The 16254-nt window shown below is 40.9% G+C and overlaps 1 protein-coding gene across 1 annotated transcript in view; it reads left to right on the top strand.

The window, feature by feature from the left end:
• The window catches only part of ELP4 (elongator acetyltransferase complex subunit 4), a 250605-nt gene that overhangs the window by 29116 nt on the left and 205235 nt on the right, over positions 1–16254 (top strand). Inside the window, exon 3 of the mRNA XM_077321956.1 lies at positions 1420–1541. Coding sequence (XP_077178071.1) covers positions 1420–1541 — 122 coding nt within the window. The remainder of the gene's footprint in view (positions 1–1419; positions 1542–16254) is intronic.

Raw genomic sequence — 16254 nt, 5'->3', positions numbered from 1 at the left:
ATCCCAAAAAGCAAAGCAGATGACAAATATTAAAGTACTAATTTCAGTAAAAAAAACATAGCTTAATTTCTGCAACCCATTAATTTAGGACTATATCAAAAAGTTTTCTTCTTATAATGTTTGGTTTCAATGGCACATCCATTTCTCTAGCAGCAATTCATGTCACAGCTGGTGACTCATTTTCCTCACTAAAGTTGCCTGCAGCTTACATCTCTGAACTCCAAGCAAAGCACCAAAATATAAGTGTGTGTTCAGATGCCCTTATGTCAGACTTTAATATTTAATATCTCCTACAGTTGAGTTCTTGGAACCAAAGTCCCAATGCACCTTAAAAGATGCAGAATTCAGTCTTTCCTTTTTCTTTCAGGCTGAGGAAACTTCTGTACAATCTCTCTCCTCTGAATGTAATCTTTACTGAAGCCAGTGGTTATAATTGTTGGGCTTTACACAGACTATAAAGGTGTGATAGTTTGTAGCATGAGGCATCCCTTTTCACCAGTCATCAAGGCCCTGATTCTGTGCTATGTTAAAGCAGCGCAACAAAATGTAGGATGAGGGTATTTGTCATTTAGCAAAGAAACAAAGGTAGATATTATCTTTTTCATATCTCAGTGAGCCAAAGCAGGTTAAATATTAAATTATTTATGATACTCTTTGCTGTGTCAATAACTTCTATTCACTGATGCAATTCCAAAGATTGAATGGAACTTCCAGACAGAAGAGAGGTGATAATTTATGTAGATTCCCCCATCACATAAATACGCACACTGCAGACCCTCCATTTGCCCCTGTACTGTTTCTGAGGGTTGTCTGCTGAGGAAAGTGAGAAGTCCGACTTTGTGAGGTTTGCTCTGTGAGCAGATTTTGTTGGATACAATTTATTATGTTCTAAACATGGAGTTATTCTTACAGCAAATTGTTATGAAAATGGCATCTGGCCACTGGTAATGTAGAATGTGCCACAGTTCAGCATGCCCTATATCAGGAACTCTCCAAAATTGTGTAGCTTAAGCAAGCAAAAATATAACCTAGAACAGAGACATTTCCTTAATTCTGGTTCCATCCATCTGTTTGATGTTATTCACTGGGGTCTTTTAGTCCTGTGAACATGAATTGAGGGAAAAACACACAGATTTTGAAGCAGTATTGGCAAGTTGTTTGTGGTCTCTCACCCCTACCCCCACCTCTCTTTGTTGCTGTCAAATTGCAGCCCACTTACAGTGACCCCATAAGGCTTTCAAAGAAAGAAATGTTCAAAGGTGATTTTCCATTCCCTACCTCTAAATAGTAGCCCTAGACTTTCTTGGTGGTCTTCCAAGATCTGATGAGATTGTGATAGCCTGGGCTATCCAGGTCAAGGGCCTCTTACAGACCAACAAATCTGTTTCTCTTAGTAATCTGTCTGTTTTCCCCCAACAGAAGAAGATGCATATGGTATCTACTCCAATCTATTGTTCAAGCATTTCCTTGCAGAAGGAATAGTTTGTGGACATAATTTATTCATAGCTTCGGCTAAAGAGGAGCCTGCTGACATTTTAAAGGTAAAGAAAAAGGTTTTTTCCCATTTGGTATTGTTCAGTATCTTTTAGACAGTGTTATAAAACCATACTAAACATTGCAATCCTAAGGAGAGTTGCACTCTTGATTTCAGTAGCCAAAAGGAGAGTGTAACTCTTCTAAGGATTGTAGTATTAATCTTTTGAGACAAACATTTCTGAACTGTCTGATCTGGAAAATACATTCTGTTTGATGTTAAACACAAACCACAATTTTATCAACATTGTTCAGTGTATGTGGACTAGTATTAATCAGAGAAGTGTGAGAAACACACAGATTTTATTAAGGATGTGTGTTTCCTACCACAGCCAGATTTCTGTTTATGTTGGAGTAGTAAAATCTTAAAACACATAATTCTATGTTTGCAGAAATCTCTGTGTTGCACAGTACCCAGAGCCTGCCTCAAATTATTTGTGAGTTATTCTACTAATATCTGTTTTTGTAATGCAGTCGACTTTCTTCCTTGAATCCGGCTGTTTGCACCAACCTACAGAAAGTTATAACATTTCACTACAGTGTTCCCTGGATTGTGTTTCCTTTGAAAATAATGAGTGAGGCATTCCCCCCAAACACATTTTACCTTATTTTATCTAAGAAAAGTACCTCAATGTTAAAATTAGATTGTTAGGGCTATTTGGTACCTCTGGTACTCTTCTTTGTGTAGAGAGAACACTAAGTAGTAACTGGCTGTACTTTGAGGACATTATTGCTTGTGCAAGCAACAATGTCCTGTTGAATAAATGAATTTAAAAAGTACAGAGGTGTCAAACTCCTTGTCCTATACATTCTGCCAAAAATAAGTGCTACTGGGTTGGCTTTTTACATTGGACTTTTTGCATGAGGGTTTTATTTTTGTGTTTAGCATTTTCTGTATGTAGATGAAGATAAGAAACAACTGATAATTAAGCTTAATCCAATTATCTCTTACTTTATATTAGCTTTTTGAGTACAATTTCCTATCCAAAAACTTTATGAAAGAAATTTTGCTTATATTGCATATCTGCTATATTAAGTACAGAATCACTCTGATGGTTATGCTTTCATTAGGTTTCTTTCTTGATGTAATACCTTCAAGTATGGAAAAAAAGGCTGGTGGTTTTTCTGCCTATAGAAGAAGAAGAGTTGGTTCTTATATAGAATCATAGAAGCATAGAGTTGGAGGGGATCTCATGGGTCATCTAGTCCAACCCACTGCACTATGCAGGACACTCACATCCCAATGGCTCATCTACTGTAACCTGCTACACCTTTGCCTTCACAGAATCAGCCTCTCCATCAGATGGCTATCTAGCCTCTGTTTAAAAATTTCCAATATGCTGCTTTTCTCGACCTGAAGGAGGCTCAAAGCGGCTTACAGTTACCTTCCCTTTCCTCTCCCCACATCAGACACACTGTGAGGTGGGTGAGGATGAGAGAGCCCTGATATCATTGCTCAGTCAGAACAGTTTTATCAGTGCCGTGGCGAGCCAGCCCAAGGTCACCCAGCTGGCTGCACGTGGGGGAGTGCAGAATCAAACCCGGCATGCCAGATTAGAAGTCTGCACTCTTAACCACTACACCAAACTGACATGTATATAAGTATCGTAGCCTTGACTCAGTCTGCCATAAGAAAAATTAAGTGTATGAATAAGTACACTTTCATATTTTGCCATCTGTTAAAGCATGGTCTTAATAAAGCAATCAACATTTTACTAAGCATAAGGTTTAGTGCAGTGCAATCTTATGCAATGTTAACTGCATTCTAAACCAATTGAAACCATTGAGTTTAGTAACTGTGTGGGATTGCATTGAAAGTATTCCAATGATGTTTTTTTCCACTCTAAATATTTAATTTACAAAATTTGTACCCTGCCTTTCTGCCCTTACATGGTCTACCAAGTGGCTAACAATTTAAGTAAAGCATTGCACCTTCACAGCCTATAACTACACAGCTAATTCAACATACTGATGACTAAAAATGGGACTTCTTAGAAATATTATTCATTTCAAAATTTTTCTAAATGACCTGCTTTAATTTTATGATATGTGATTGGGAGTTCCTTGATCCTATAAAGAAGACAAATATTGCTGGTTTTAGGAAGGGGAAAGGAGGTTTTATAGACCATAATTATCTTTAAACTGTATAACTAACAGACAAGTAGAATATAAAAAGCCCCATCAGCTGCCTAAGATATATTATATTACCACCCGGCAATTTATCCATCATCCTTTGAAAACACATTCATGCCTATTGTAGTCAAAGCTTCTTCAGGAAGTGAGCATCAAGATGTAACATTGTTGAAAAATTACACCCCTGTAGAAATCGTATAGAACAGTATACATGAGGTTTTAAGTAGGGTATTTTAAACATTTTTGTTCAGTCAGTTCACCTGTCTAATAGACAGCTGTACTGCTAGGTATTAAAATATAATAATAAAGTAAAAGCTGAACTAAAGCTTTTGGGGGCCTGTGTACAGTATGATGCAAAACTACAGTTCAGAATTTTGCAGAATGCAGAAATTTTATTTTTTTTAAACATGGAGATAAACTGATTTGTGGAAGTTAGCCCTATATGTAAATAACATTGGTTTCAGTTCATTGGGGTTTCAGTTCATTGGCTGGCTCAGTCCCCAACTGTTCCAGAGCACATTCATTTTTGTTGTCTGGGGAGTAGAACCTTATTTCTACATCTTGATTTGAGTCCATGTTTACCCCAGCAATGTGAGTGCAGTTAAAGTTACCTAATATTGCAAATAAAATTGCTTTAGCTGTCTCCCGTGTTTCTTTCTCCATCTTGAGGTTATCTTTAAGGCATTTATTCAGGAGAGTGATAGTAACCCCCATCTCCTATCTGCTGTGTAATGTATAACTGTTCACAAAGTTTGGTGGCATGAGGGTATCAGCAGTAGCATCCATAGATTTTAACAAGCTTTATATTAGCAGTGTATCTGCTCATAGCTCGGGTAGTGGCTTGCCTTGTGCATAGGCGCAATAGATTCATTGATCACATAGCTTGGGGTGGAGTACAGCACAGTACAATGTGCCTCGAGTGTCAATTTCTTATTTCTCTTGAGTCTATAGGCCAGTGGTACTTGCAGAGAAAAACATTTGCAATTACCATCAATCAACATAGGCATACGGCTTCTGTACGCTTTGTGTGCCACCCCCCAAACACAAACATGATGATGATAATGCTAGCCATTCAGTCGTATCTGACTCTTGGCGATCCTCTGCTTCAACTGTTGCCATGTTTTTTGATCTTGTACCACTTCTCTAAGTTGTATAATGCTTTGGCCATTTTGGTCATGCCTTACCAACGTGCTCTTACTTGGCTTTGTTTCCTTTTTCCACTGACCACTCCTAGCATAATTGCTCTCTCCATTGAGTTGGATCACATAATATGTCCAAAGTAAGCGAGCCAGAGTTTCGTGAATTTGCCTACCAGTGATAAATAAAGCTTTATGCGCTCTAGTAGTTCCTTGTTTGTAACTTTTGCTAACCATGAAATCTGCAAAGCCTTCTCCAGCACCAGAGTTCAAACAAATCAACTCTCCTCCTGTTCGATTTCTATGGAACAGCTCTCTAACGCAAGCATACAATAATATGCTTGAGAAGGGTTGTTTTATTCTGCCATCTGTTGTTGTATTATTGTTAGTTGCTGTGGAAAATTTGGGTATTAATATTGTTGGGGGGTTTTGTGGGTTATAGTGTTTTATATTTCTATCCTGTTTTATATTTCTATTTTGTAAGCCGCCTTGAGACTACTTTGTCAAGAGAGGTGGGAAATAAATCAACATACATTAAATATATATATATAATAACAATATTAAATTAAATAGGCAAGTATAATCTTTTAAGCACCAAAATACCTCTGCTCATGCCTTTTCTTACCACTGTTTACACTTTACAGCGGTGGTCCCCAACCACCGGGCCGCAGCTCCCTCTCCCTCTCCCCCACCCCCCACCCCCCGCAGTGAGAAACTTCCCAGGCCGCAAGCTAATCGGCCGCCAAAGTGGCCGATTAGCTTGCGGCCCAGCAAGTTTCTTTTTGTGGGAGGGGCGGAGAGGGAAGCAGGGCCACCGGCGCAAACGTGCATGCGCGGCAGTTTTGCGCATGCGGGTTTGCAGCCATGCATGGCGCAAACACGCATGCATGGCCACCGGATTGCCCTCTCCCCCCCCACACACCGGTCCGCAGCCTTAGAAAGGTTATGGATCACTGCTTTACAGCATTTCAGGCATGAGAGATTGCCAAGGTACCTTCAGGAGAGCAAGACTGGTCATAAAGTAAGGGGAGCACACACACACACATACGCACACACTGTAGCCAGCTTGCTTTTTCCCCACATGGCTACCACAGTGATAATTCTGTTTTTAATTGTTTTTATCATTTTTTGCAGTTAATCAATACTGTTATGTATATGCCTGCATATGGCAACTAATATCCTGAGAGAAGGTGAACGAAGTCAATGACAGATGGTTACATTTGGGGAAGAACATTTGCACCATTTTGAACTCCATTGCAGGGTTCCACAGGGTGCAGTTCTCTCCCCAGTCTTATTTAACATCTTCATGCACCCTGTAGGCCAGCTTTTTCAGAGGTATGGACTGCGCTGTCACCAATATGCTAATGACACCCAGATCTATCTGCTCATGAGTGGCCAGCCAAGTACACCCCTGATTCTTTGACCAAATGCCTGCGTGCCATGATGGACTGACTCCAGCAGAGCTGCCTGAAGCTCAATCCTGAAAAAAGAGGTCCTGTGGTTGGAAAGAAAAGGTCCAAACAAGGAAGCAGCCCACCCTTGTCTTGATGGAGTGCAGCTTCAGACTGCACAGATGGTCAGGAACTTGGGTGTAACCTTTGACGTCCCCCTTACTATGGAGGTGCAGGTCACTAAAGTAGCACCCTAGGCCTTTTTCCACTTACACCAGGTGAAGCTACTAGTATCCTATCTGGCCCCAGAACACATAGCCACATTGATTCATGTGACAATCACCTCCAGGCTAGACTACTATAATTTACTCTACATGGGCCTTCTCTTATCCTTGAGCTGGAACCTACAGTTTGTTCAGAATGCAGCTGTACAGGTCCTATCAGGGACCCCCTGAAGAGTCCATATATGACCAATTATCCAACAGATTCACTGGTAGCCAATTGAATTCCGGATCAGGTTTAAGGTGATGGTTCTCACCTTCAAGATCTTACACAGTCTGATACCTATGTATCCGAGGGACCACCTCTCCAAATATGTCTGATGGAGAGCTCTTCACTTAGCAAATACCAGCTTGCTGATGGCCCCAGAAAGGTGTGCTTGTCCTTCACCAAAACCAGGGCCTTTTTGGATGGTGGAATGAGTTGCCAATTGAAGTGCGAGCCCTTATGGAGCCTCCCAGGTTCCAGAGGGCTTGCAACATGCCACTCTCCCACCAGGCATTTGAATGGGGCCAAGGACTACCATCACCATCAATGCTAAGTCCCTAGCCATTATTCCTCCACTGTTCCTGGTCAACTGTGATCCACCTCCTCCCAGGCACAGAGGGTAGGAGTGAGGTACATAGATTGTTTTAATGTATTTCTGGAATTATTTGTACTGGTTTATAACTTACTGTGTAAGCCGCCTCAAGAGTGCAAGGAGAGGGGTGGCCTGTAAATTGAAAGATAAACAATAAGATGAGAAACAATCAATACTAACTGAATAATCTACCTCATAAGGTTGTTATGATGAAGAAACTGAGGAAAGGAGAACAGTTGGTTTGGATTGCCAGTGGGGAGAAAGAGGAAGATAGGAATTATTTATTTAATTGATTTAATTTATTAACTGATAATTGCCTCAATAAAGGAATGATATGGTTTTGAAATATTATTATGTAAGTATCACTTCAAACAGTATCAGAGTTTAATACAGCAGCTATTCTACAAAATATGTTTATCAGAACACATTCATACATAAATATATAAGGTTTAAAATTCTAAATAGAGTTTTCTTTAAAAATCCTACATGGATGAAAGGATTTAAGAGAGATTTCACTTACAGCATGAATTATGTTTCTAAATAATACCACAATAGTACTTCACTGCAGTTGTAAAATAGCTTAAAGGGAAATATGATGCCGGTAGTTGTTGTAATACATTGGTAATTAAGAGGGTATGAGGTTAAGCTTCATTAACTGTTGTGGATTGTTCCTTGGGTTTTATTATGCCCTAGGGAACCGAACAAGGGAGAGAGGTCAAACTATTTGAATCTGATTTTGTTTAGTACATCTGCCAAAGAAAGAAGAATAATGTAGCACTCCACATCAGGAATTCTTAACAGTTAGGAAAAAAATGTTATTCCTGCACAAAAATACAGGGTTTATTGCAGAATTTAATAACAATGGAGAAAAAAGCCTGCTTGTTACTTGAAACTGTGAGAGTTTTAATTGTAGCAATCCGCCCCCCATTTTTACTAGTTTTATGGAGAAGCCTTCAATGAAGACAACTGATATAAAAAACATAGTTTAGAAAATTAGCTAGACCCCACCATGGTCTTCTACATAGCCCTGCTTCTCCCTTATTCCCCTTTGAATTACATTCATAAGCTCACTTGCAAACAGTATGATGACCTTAAGAGGCATGGGATGTCTCTGTATGCTGCCTCATATTCCCCTCCAGTCTTCTCTCATTGCTTTAAGAGATTACACAATTCAAGACTTAGAAAAGGGGTCCCCTATCTTCTTGTGGACAACTTTTGAATTTGGAGAGGATGAGCACCACCCAAAATGGCTCCCACAGGAAGAAAGCCCCAAAGTAAAATGGCTTCCACAGGAGCCAAACATATAATGGCTACCTTTGGAGGAAGAGGCCAACAAAATACTTCTATCCTTGCTCTGCAAAGAATCACAGAAGATTAATACAGACCGTTAATGCTCTGGAAGTTTCATGCCGGGCTGCAGGCTGGAGTTTTAGTCATGGCAGGTTGCCCCACCTCTTCCTGCACCCACATGGGGGAGCATTTGGCCCGGTGCACTTCATCCGCCCCCGATTTGTGCTCCTGCACAGGAGCTGGGGCAGTGAAGTTCCCAGTGCGTAAATGGTCAAAGAGACACAAATGAAAGTCTGAGGAAGAGAGGACGATAAGGAATTAAAATAAAAGAGGAAAGCCAATGGCTGAAGCTGATATTTCAGCCATTGAAAACCATGTCATGTGAATGCAGGCAGTTGATAACCCCTGTCTAAAAATGACCACACTCACTTTCTGAAAAGGTTGACATGCCCTAGAAGTACTAGTGGATGCCAGCTATGCTTTAAAACCTGACTGAGAAAGCAATCATCGGTAGTCTACTCAGAATCCTATGCTGACTTATGCAATAAGGTTTACTCTCAAGAAAATACTTTTAGGAGTGTTTTTGCAATATGAATGGGGAGGGAAGGAGAAGAAGGGGCTTTGAAAATCACTGCATTTGGGTTACACAAAAAACTATTATACCCTTTCATCTTTTATAAAGTCTATCCTATTATAATAAATAATAATAATAAATAATAATAATTTTTATTTGTATCCCACTCTTTTACAGTGGATAACAGCTTTTAAACAAGATACAACAATTAAAAGTTTAAAGCATTCATAATTTAACTATAACTAATACGCCCTAGTTATGTTTGTGACACCATAGACTTTCTGAGGAAAATACAATCTTTGAACAACCTACCAGAGAATACTATTTATTCTGCCATGGATATGGAATCCCGGTATACCAAAATCCCTCACAAAAAAAATGGATTACAAGCCATAAGGTGTTCAATTTCTAATGACACCACAGCTGACTCAGTGCCATTTTGTTCTCACCCATAATCACTTCAGATTTGGTGACAACTTGTTCCTTCAGATCAATGGGCACCTTCATGGCCCTTCAATATTCCAACATCTTTAAGGCAGACTTGGAGCAACACTTCCTAAACTCCCACCCATTCAGATCTCTCTTATGCCTGTTATTCTTTGATGACATTTTTATCATCTGGATACATGGTAAAGAAGTCCTAGATACTTTCCACCGGGCATACAATAACTTTCACCCCACTATCAACCTGACAATGAACCAATCTATACAAGAAATACATTTTCTGGACACTACTGTAAAAATAAACAATGGATGCCTAGAGACCACCTTATACCGAAAACCTACTGACCAACTGATGCCTCTAGGTACCATCCTAAACATATCAAACGATCCATTGTATACTGCCAGGCTCAATGTTACAACCGCATCTGCTCCAATCCCAAAGACAACCGTCTCTGCTCCAATCCCACAGAAGGATCTTACAACAAACCTTGGAACTAAAGTACCTGCCCAATGAGGTCAAGAAACAGATTGATAAAGCCAGAACGATACCCAGAGAAAACCTGTTGGAAGACAGGCTCAAAAGCTTAAACAGTTCAGCAAGGGCCTGCAAAAGGGAGCTCTTCCTCAAGGCATTTGGTTGAGGTTGACCTGAATTCAATCACCTTCCATTGGCCCCTTAGCCCCCTCTCACAAAAACCACCACCGATATGGCCATCCCATGGGTCGGCCAGTACGTTACAGTTAAATGGATGTTTTTACCATGTTTGTTCCATTATTATATTGTTCTACCTTTATGACTGTTTCTTCCCTAAATCTTCCAATTCCCTCCCTCCTACCTTTCGTAATTTTATTTTGGGGTATCACTACTGCAATCTACCGAAGGCTACCAAAGTCTTGTGTTATTCCTTCTGAAACCCTTGTTTCTTCTTCTCTGGGTCCAGTTTAGGTAACAATAGGTACAGTTTTTGTCCAATTAGTGTTTGTTAACCATCCAAGAAGGTGATTGAAAGTTTGTTTTGATATGATATGAAAGAAAGATACACTATACACTGTAAGTACTAGTTGGAGGATTTGGTATTAAAGTTTGGATTTATCACAATATTAATATGTTCAAAACAGCAGTTTATTTCTGCTGATAATTGTAATTCATGTTTTCTCTCCAAGTATACTAACAAGCTGAAATGCATTAGTCAGAAGGGGTCCCTTTCTGCTTTCATTTATTTTCAGACTACTGGCATGTTTCCTTTTTCCTGTTCTATTTCAGCCCCCCAGCCATGATTTAAGAATGTCAGGTGTGGTAAAGAGTTCTATGGGGTATTTTGAGATGGTGATTGTGTGTTCAGTGTCATTCTGTAAGAAAGGAAACTGCCTGCTTTCTCACATGTGTCTATGGACACAAGTCAAATAATCATCAGCTTTGCAATATAAAGCAAAATTCTGTGGGTGTTCAAAGGATTGTTGACAGATGTAGGGTGGGAGGTCTGCTGAAGTAGAAACTGAGGTAGTATGGCTGTCACCTGTAGGAAGATTTTAATCCAGTTAGGATCATAGAATAATAGAGTTGGAAGGGATCTCATGGGTCATCTAGGATCAGGGCACTGCCATCATAGTAACTTATGCTCTTCTAAAACCATTGATTTCAATGGTCAATAGGAGGATGTAACTGTTTAGGATGATACTATTACCCACCTCCTCTACAGTGTGAGAAGAGGAATTGCAATAGCAGGTGTGTCTTTTGTGAGAAGCAGAACAGAAAACAATGAGAGGCTTAGGGAATTAAGTAAATGCTTGCACAGGGTTTATTCTAATGATGATCTCTTCCACAATAATGGGCCAAGGCTACATTGCCTCATTTTTGTATAATTGACATAAACATGACTGTATACAACAATGTTGCAGGTGTTACTGGAAAGAAAGAAAGGTAATTTTCCTGACTGCAGATAAGATACCTAGGAAAGTCATTTAAACTGGATTACACAAAGCCTAATAAATCAAATGTTGATAGATTCAGATGGGTACCTATGTTGGTCTGAAGCAGCAGAATGAAGTTTGAAATAAAATGTAGCTGAGATACATAAGCATCCATGTAATGAATAAAATGAAGTTAATGTTAATTTATGAAATACTAAACTATGTTACAAGTAGCTTAATGACAAAATAATTACATTTTTGCTTGTCGTCACTATATAAGATTTTAAAAGATCCCCATCTTTTTTCCTGTATTACTATGATAAAATATATACATAAGTACAGTAAATACATAAAATGTATTATGTACTATTATTATTTAACTGCATGACTTACAGGAGATAGCTACCTTCCCCATTACTTTTGCCATCCTTCCATTATGAAATTGTCTCATCATAGTGATATATTACTATATTAAAAACAGTCTTTAGGATGCTCTGGGCTGATCCTGCATTGAGCAGGGGGTTGGACTAGATGGCCTGTGTGACCCCTTCCAACTGTATGATTCTATGATTCTACTAGAAAATAAGCCCACTGTTCCTGAAATACAGCAGGCGCTAGCAGCCGTCAGACCCTTCCCAGGGTGGCTAGCAGCCTTCCCACCTGCCCCCCCACAGCCGAGGCCGGCCATGTGCCGGCCTGGGAGGCTTCCCCGGTGCCTCCGCCTCGTGTCCCATGGGCGCGCCGCCGCCTACCAGTGTTCCTGGCAGCGAGGCAGCAGATGTCGGTGTTGATCTCACGGCGGGGCTGTAGCGTGTGTCAGCGGTGGCCTGTGTCAACGGTGGAGGTGGGCTTGGGAGAGAGTGGGGTCGGGCGGTTCCGTGGCGCCGCTGGCGCTGGCTCTGCCGGCGGTCGGCGCCTCTTGCCGGGGCTGTTGCCGCCGCCTCTTGCCGCTTGCGGCGGGTGCGTCCGCCGGGTGGCACCTCTTTCCGCCGCATCTTAGGGCCGGATGCCGCTCTTGCCTCTTGCTGCTGGCGGTGGCCGCTGCCGCCAGACACCACCTCTTGGACCCGGCCGTTGTTGCCGCATCCTGCCGGTGCTTCCAGTGCCTCTCGGCTCCGCAGGCAAGGAAGCAAATGGCGGCAGTCGTGTGAAGGCGGCCGACGTTGGAGGGGGTGGATCTGGAGGCGCAGTGCGCCTCCCGCTTCGTCAGTCTGGCGGCAAGGGACCAATTGCGAGCTGCAATTGCATTTCTTGCATGTAGTTGAACCTTTGTAGAACTCATTTCTCCCTCTTTCTCTTTTCTCTTCTTTCGTTTGTTCATGCAGGAAAGTCAATGTAGTATAGTGGTTAGATTGTAGAACTAGGATCTGGAAGATGCAGGTTCAAATCCCCCTTTCTTAATGGATGCTAGAGACCTTGGGCCAGTCATATCTCATTCTAACCTACTTTACAGGGTTGCTATTGAATGAAAATGTTGGTGATAACTATTTGTCACCTCTGCACTGTTTTTCAGCTACATTCTGATTCTTTGTTGGTTTATTTATTTATAATTTGGTTATACTGATACACTGCCCCTCCCCAGAAACAGGCTCGGGGCTGTTTACAACAATAAAATACAAAACCACAATGAAAACCTTTTAAAACTCAGTCTGATTTATCTATTTCTCCCAGCCACCTTTCTGTTGCAAACTCTTATACTGTTTATAATTTAAATTGTCCATATGTCTGAGGTTCCTTAAAGGGTACAGACTGTCTTTAGGAGAAAACATGCTCTAGGTTCCCAATGGTGTTCAAATACATCAGTAACTGGTTTTTATATTATTGGTCCTATGGACTATTAGGGTTTCAATTTGGGACTGGAAAACTCAAAATTTTAGCAGAGCCACAAGCAGCTGCTGACAGCCTGTTTAAGTGGGGAAAGTGTATTAAAACAAACAGGCAAATTTGGGCAGCAGTTGAATTGATATTTTTAATATCCTGCTTTTCTGAATGATTCAGGGGTACCTGCTTTCATTTTGGGTGAAAATCTTGTGGTTAGTTTAAATCTCAAGAAGGGAAATCTGTGTTGGCATTTTATTATTTTTTATGCCATAGCTAATCTTGAAATTCCAGAATGTGGGTGGAGGGGCTTAGTTGCTGTTTTCTTTTGTCCTACATATTGGAGGTATAGGGCCCCAAAGGCTAAGGCCAGACTGACGTAGTAAAGATTGTACATTTAACACAAAAGTACATGAAGCAAAACACTATAAAATCTCTTCAAACACAATCTGTTTTCTCTGTCCCTGAGAGAACCGTAACTGGACCAAGGTCACCCAAGCAGGCTGCATGTGGAGGAGTGGGGAATCAAACCTCCAGATTAGAGACCACTGCTGTTAACCACTGCACCAAGCTGCTCTGAAGGGGACAACTAGCATAGGGATTGTCACCTGTGTTCAATAATGTAAGACATAAGAAAACAGTGCTGTGCCTTTGCATGCCATATATTCATTGTATGTCCAGGCTATTTAAATATTGATTGGCTGATATTTTACTGGTAATAACATTTACTGCTGAATTAATTCCCTATACTTCTATAGGTCTCTGACTGAATATCCTCTCTTAATTAAAATTAGAACTGTGACTTTATTTCTGTAACTTATCTGTATAACAATGTTGCAGTTTATTGTAATGAGATAAATGGTGTATTTCAGCAGTCATTTTCTTGTACACATTTGTGCCTCTAATAGCTCTCGTGCTCTTAAGGGTAGGAATCTTGAATTCTATATTTATACCCTGAATCTCACTAGATTCTTATAAACTACAAATTTAAGACAAAAGAGAAGAAATCTGTGTAAGATTTTTGAGAAACACAATTTCCAGAAAACCAACATTTCCTCACACTGAGCTTGAGGCTGGGAAATGACTGCAGGGAGGGAGCTGTGCCCTTGCTCACTGCAGGATTAGCCTAAAGCATCCAGGATAAGTATCTGTCCAACTACTGTTTAAGTTTGCCAGTAAGGGGGAGTTTGCCACCTCTTTAGGTAGCCTATTCCACTGCTGAACTACTCTGACTGTGAAATTCCCCTCCCTCCGATATCTAAGCATTGCCTTTTTAATAGTTGCTTTGGTAGTAGCTGCCATACCAGCACATAACTCTGCATTGTATGACTGAAGATAAGCTGAACTACTCTGACTGATTTTTTTTCCCTGAAGAAAATATTTTAAAATAGTATGTTCATTTAAAAAGACATCAAGCAGAGCTTCTGTCTGCATGTTGAAAAGCTTGCTTTGAAGGGTTACATTGAAAAATTAATTTTGCAATTGTCTCTGCTTCTTATGGCAGTCATTTTATGGATGAGCCCACCATCCACTGTCAGAATTCCAATTGTACCTGCAGGCTTAAAACGCTTGGGGACGCATGTCTTGGTTGTCATCAGAGATAGGTGAATGGAACAGTCTGAAGGGAAGAACATGGGAGTGTGTAGCTGTCTTCTCTGAAAAATGAATTTTAGACTGTTTCCACATCGAGGAGTCATCCAGCTGTCATTTTGCTATTATTCCAGTTTTTAGAGTTCGGAATTCCTCCCCAGATCATTTCCAAGTTCCACATTGGGAGTCTTTGCCCCCCACCCCCGTCCATGGAGGTGGGGTCCCCCCCACCGCCATGGACGGGGGGGAGGGCAAAGGCTCCCAATTTAGTGGCTCAAAGTGGCTAAATGATAATACATGCATGTACCTCCAATTACTCCACACATAATCCAGGCTGTTAAATAATGACACACAGAGAGAGAACTAAATTATGACATACCCATATATACCCCTTATCTCCAGGCAGTGAAGAGGAGGCACATGGTGGGGGTGAACAATTTTGTTATACTGGAACTGCATTGTAATGTAACCAGCCAATTTCTTAAAGGGCAGGGGAGGTGATGACAGAAGTGATGCTAAATGGGAGTGGGGAGTAAAGTTGGACACAGACTGGAAAAGCCCAAATTTCCACATTTAGCCAACCCCAGTTTAGACCCTGTTAGCCCCCGCTTCAAAAAGTGAAAACTGGATTTCTTAGAATTCCCTTACTGTGGAGCAAGTGAGGGGGCAAATTGTGTTTGTGCTGGGAAAGGGGAATTTCAGTGCAGAAATTTACTAAAAATTTGGCCCTATACAAATGCAAATCTGAACTAAAGCTCTAGTGTGGAAACAAATTCAACCTGAGCTTGAAGCCATCTCCTCCATCCCCCGCATAGAGAAGAGAACAAGAGAGGGTAGAGCTACTGAACTCTCCTTAATTTTGCTTAGCTTTACATTTCATTCCCTCAGAGTACATGGTTGGAGAAGGTGGATGATGAGAAACTCAACAGAGTCTCAGTCTGACAGGTATATTCAAAGGGCCAGAAAACAAGTCATGTGCCACATTAAGCAATTATATTTGATTTCTTTCGCAGCTGAAGGCTCTGTTGGGTTTACTTTGGGAAGCAAAATGGACTGCTAGCCATTTAAACTTAACATCTGATAGGCATAGCTGACAGACATTTTAGCAGTCCATTTTGGTTCCCCCCTTCTTACTGGGAGGGAGCTAAATTAATCGCTGAAATGGCCTGCAGCCTTTTTAGCTTGACAGCAGGACAGGTGCTCCCATCTGCTGTCAGCCTGCAATGGCTGCCACCCAAACTGGATAAAGGTTTGGGGGGGGGGGTGAATCAGAGCTTTTTGTGGGAAAATTTGGTTTGTGCCTCAACTCATATCCCTAGTCCCAACTGATTTGTGCCATCAGTATTGTATTACCAATCCTGACCACTTGTTTAAGGATATTAGGCTTTGGCACTTTTGACATGGTTTATTAGACATTTCTGATAATCAACTTGGTGTAGTTGTTAGGAATGCGGACATCTGATCTGGCGAGCTGGGTTTGATTCCGTGCTTCCCCACATGCAGCCAGCTGGGTGACCTTGGGATCAGCACAGCACTGATAAAGTTGTTCTGACCGAGCAGTAATATCAGGGCTCT

The sequence above is a fragment of the Paroedura picta genome, chromosome 2, assembly GCF_049243985.1.
Source record: "Paroedura picta isolate Pp20150507F chromosome 2, Ppicta_v3.0, whole genome shotgun sequence".
NCBI classification, from domain to species: Eukaryota; Metazoa; Chordata; class Lepidosauria; order Squamata; family Gekkonidae; genus Paroedura; species Paroedura picta.
The sequence above is the reverse complement of the archived record's forward strand: the minus strand, read 5'-3'. Positions and strand labels throughout refer to the sequence as shown.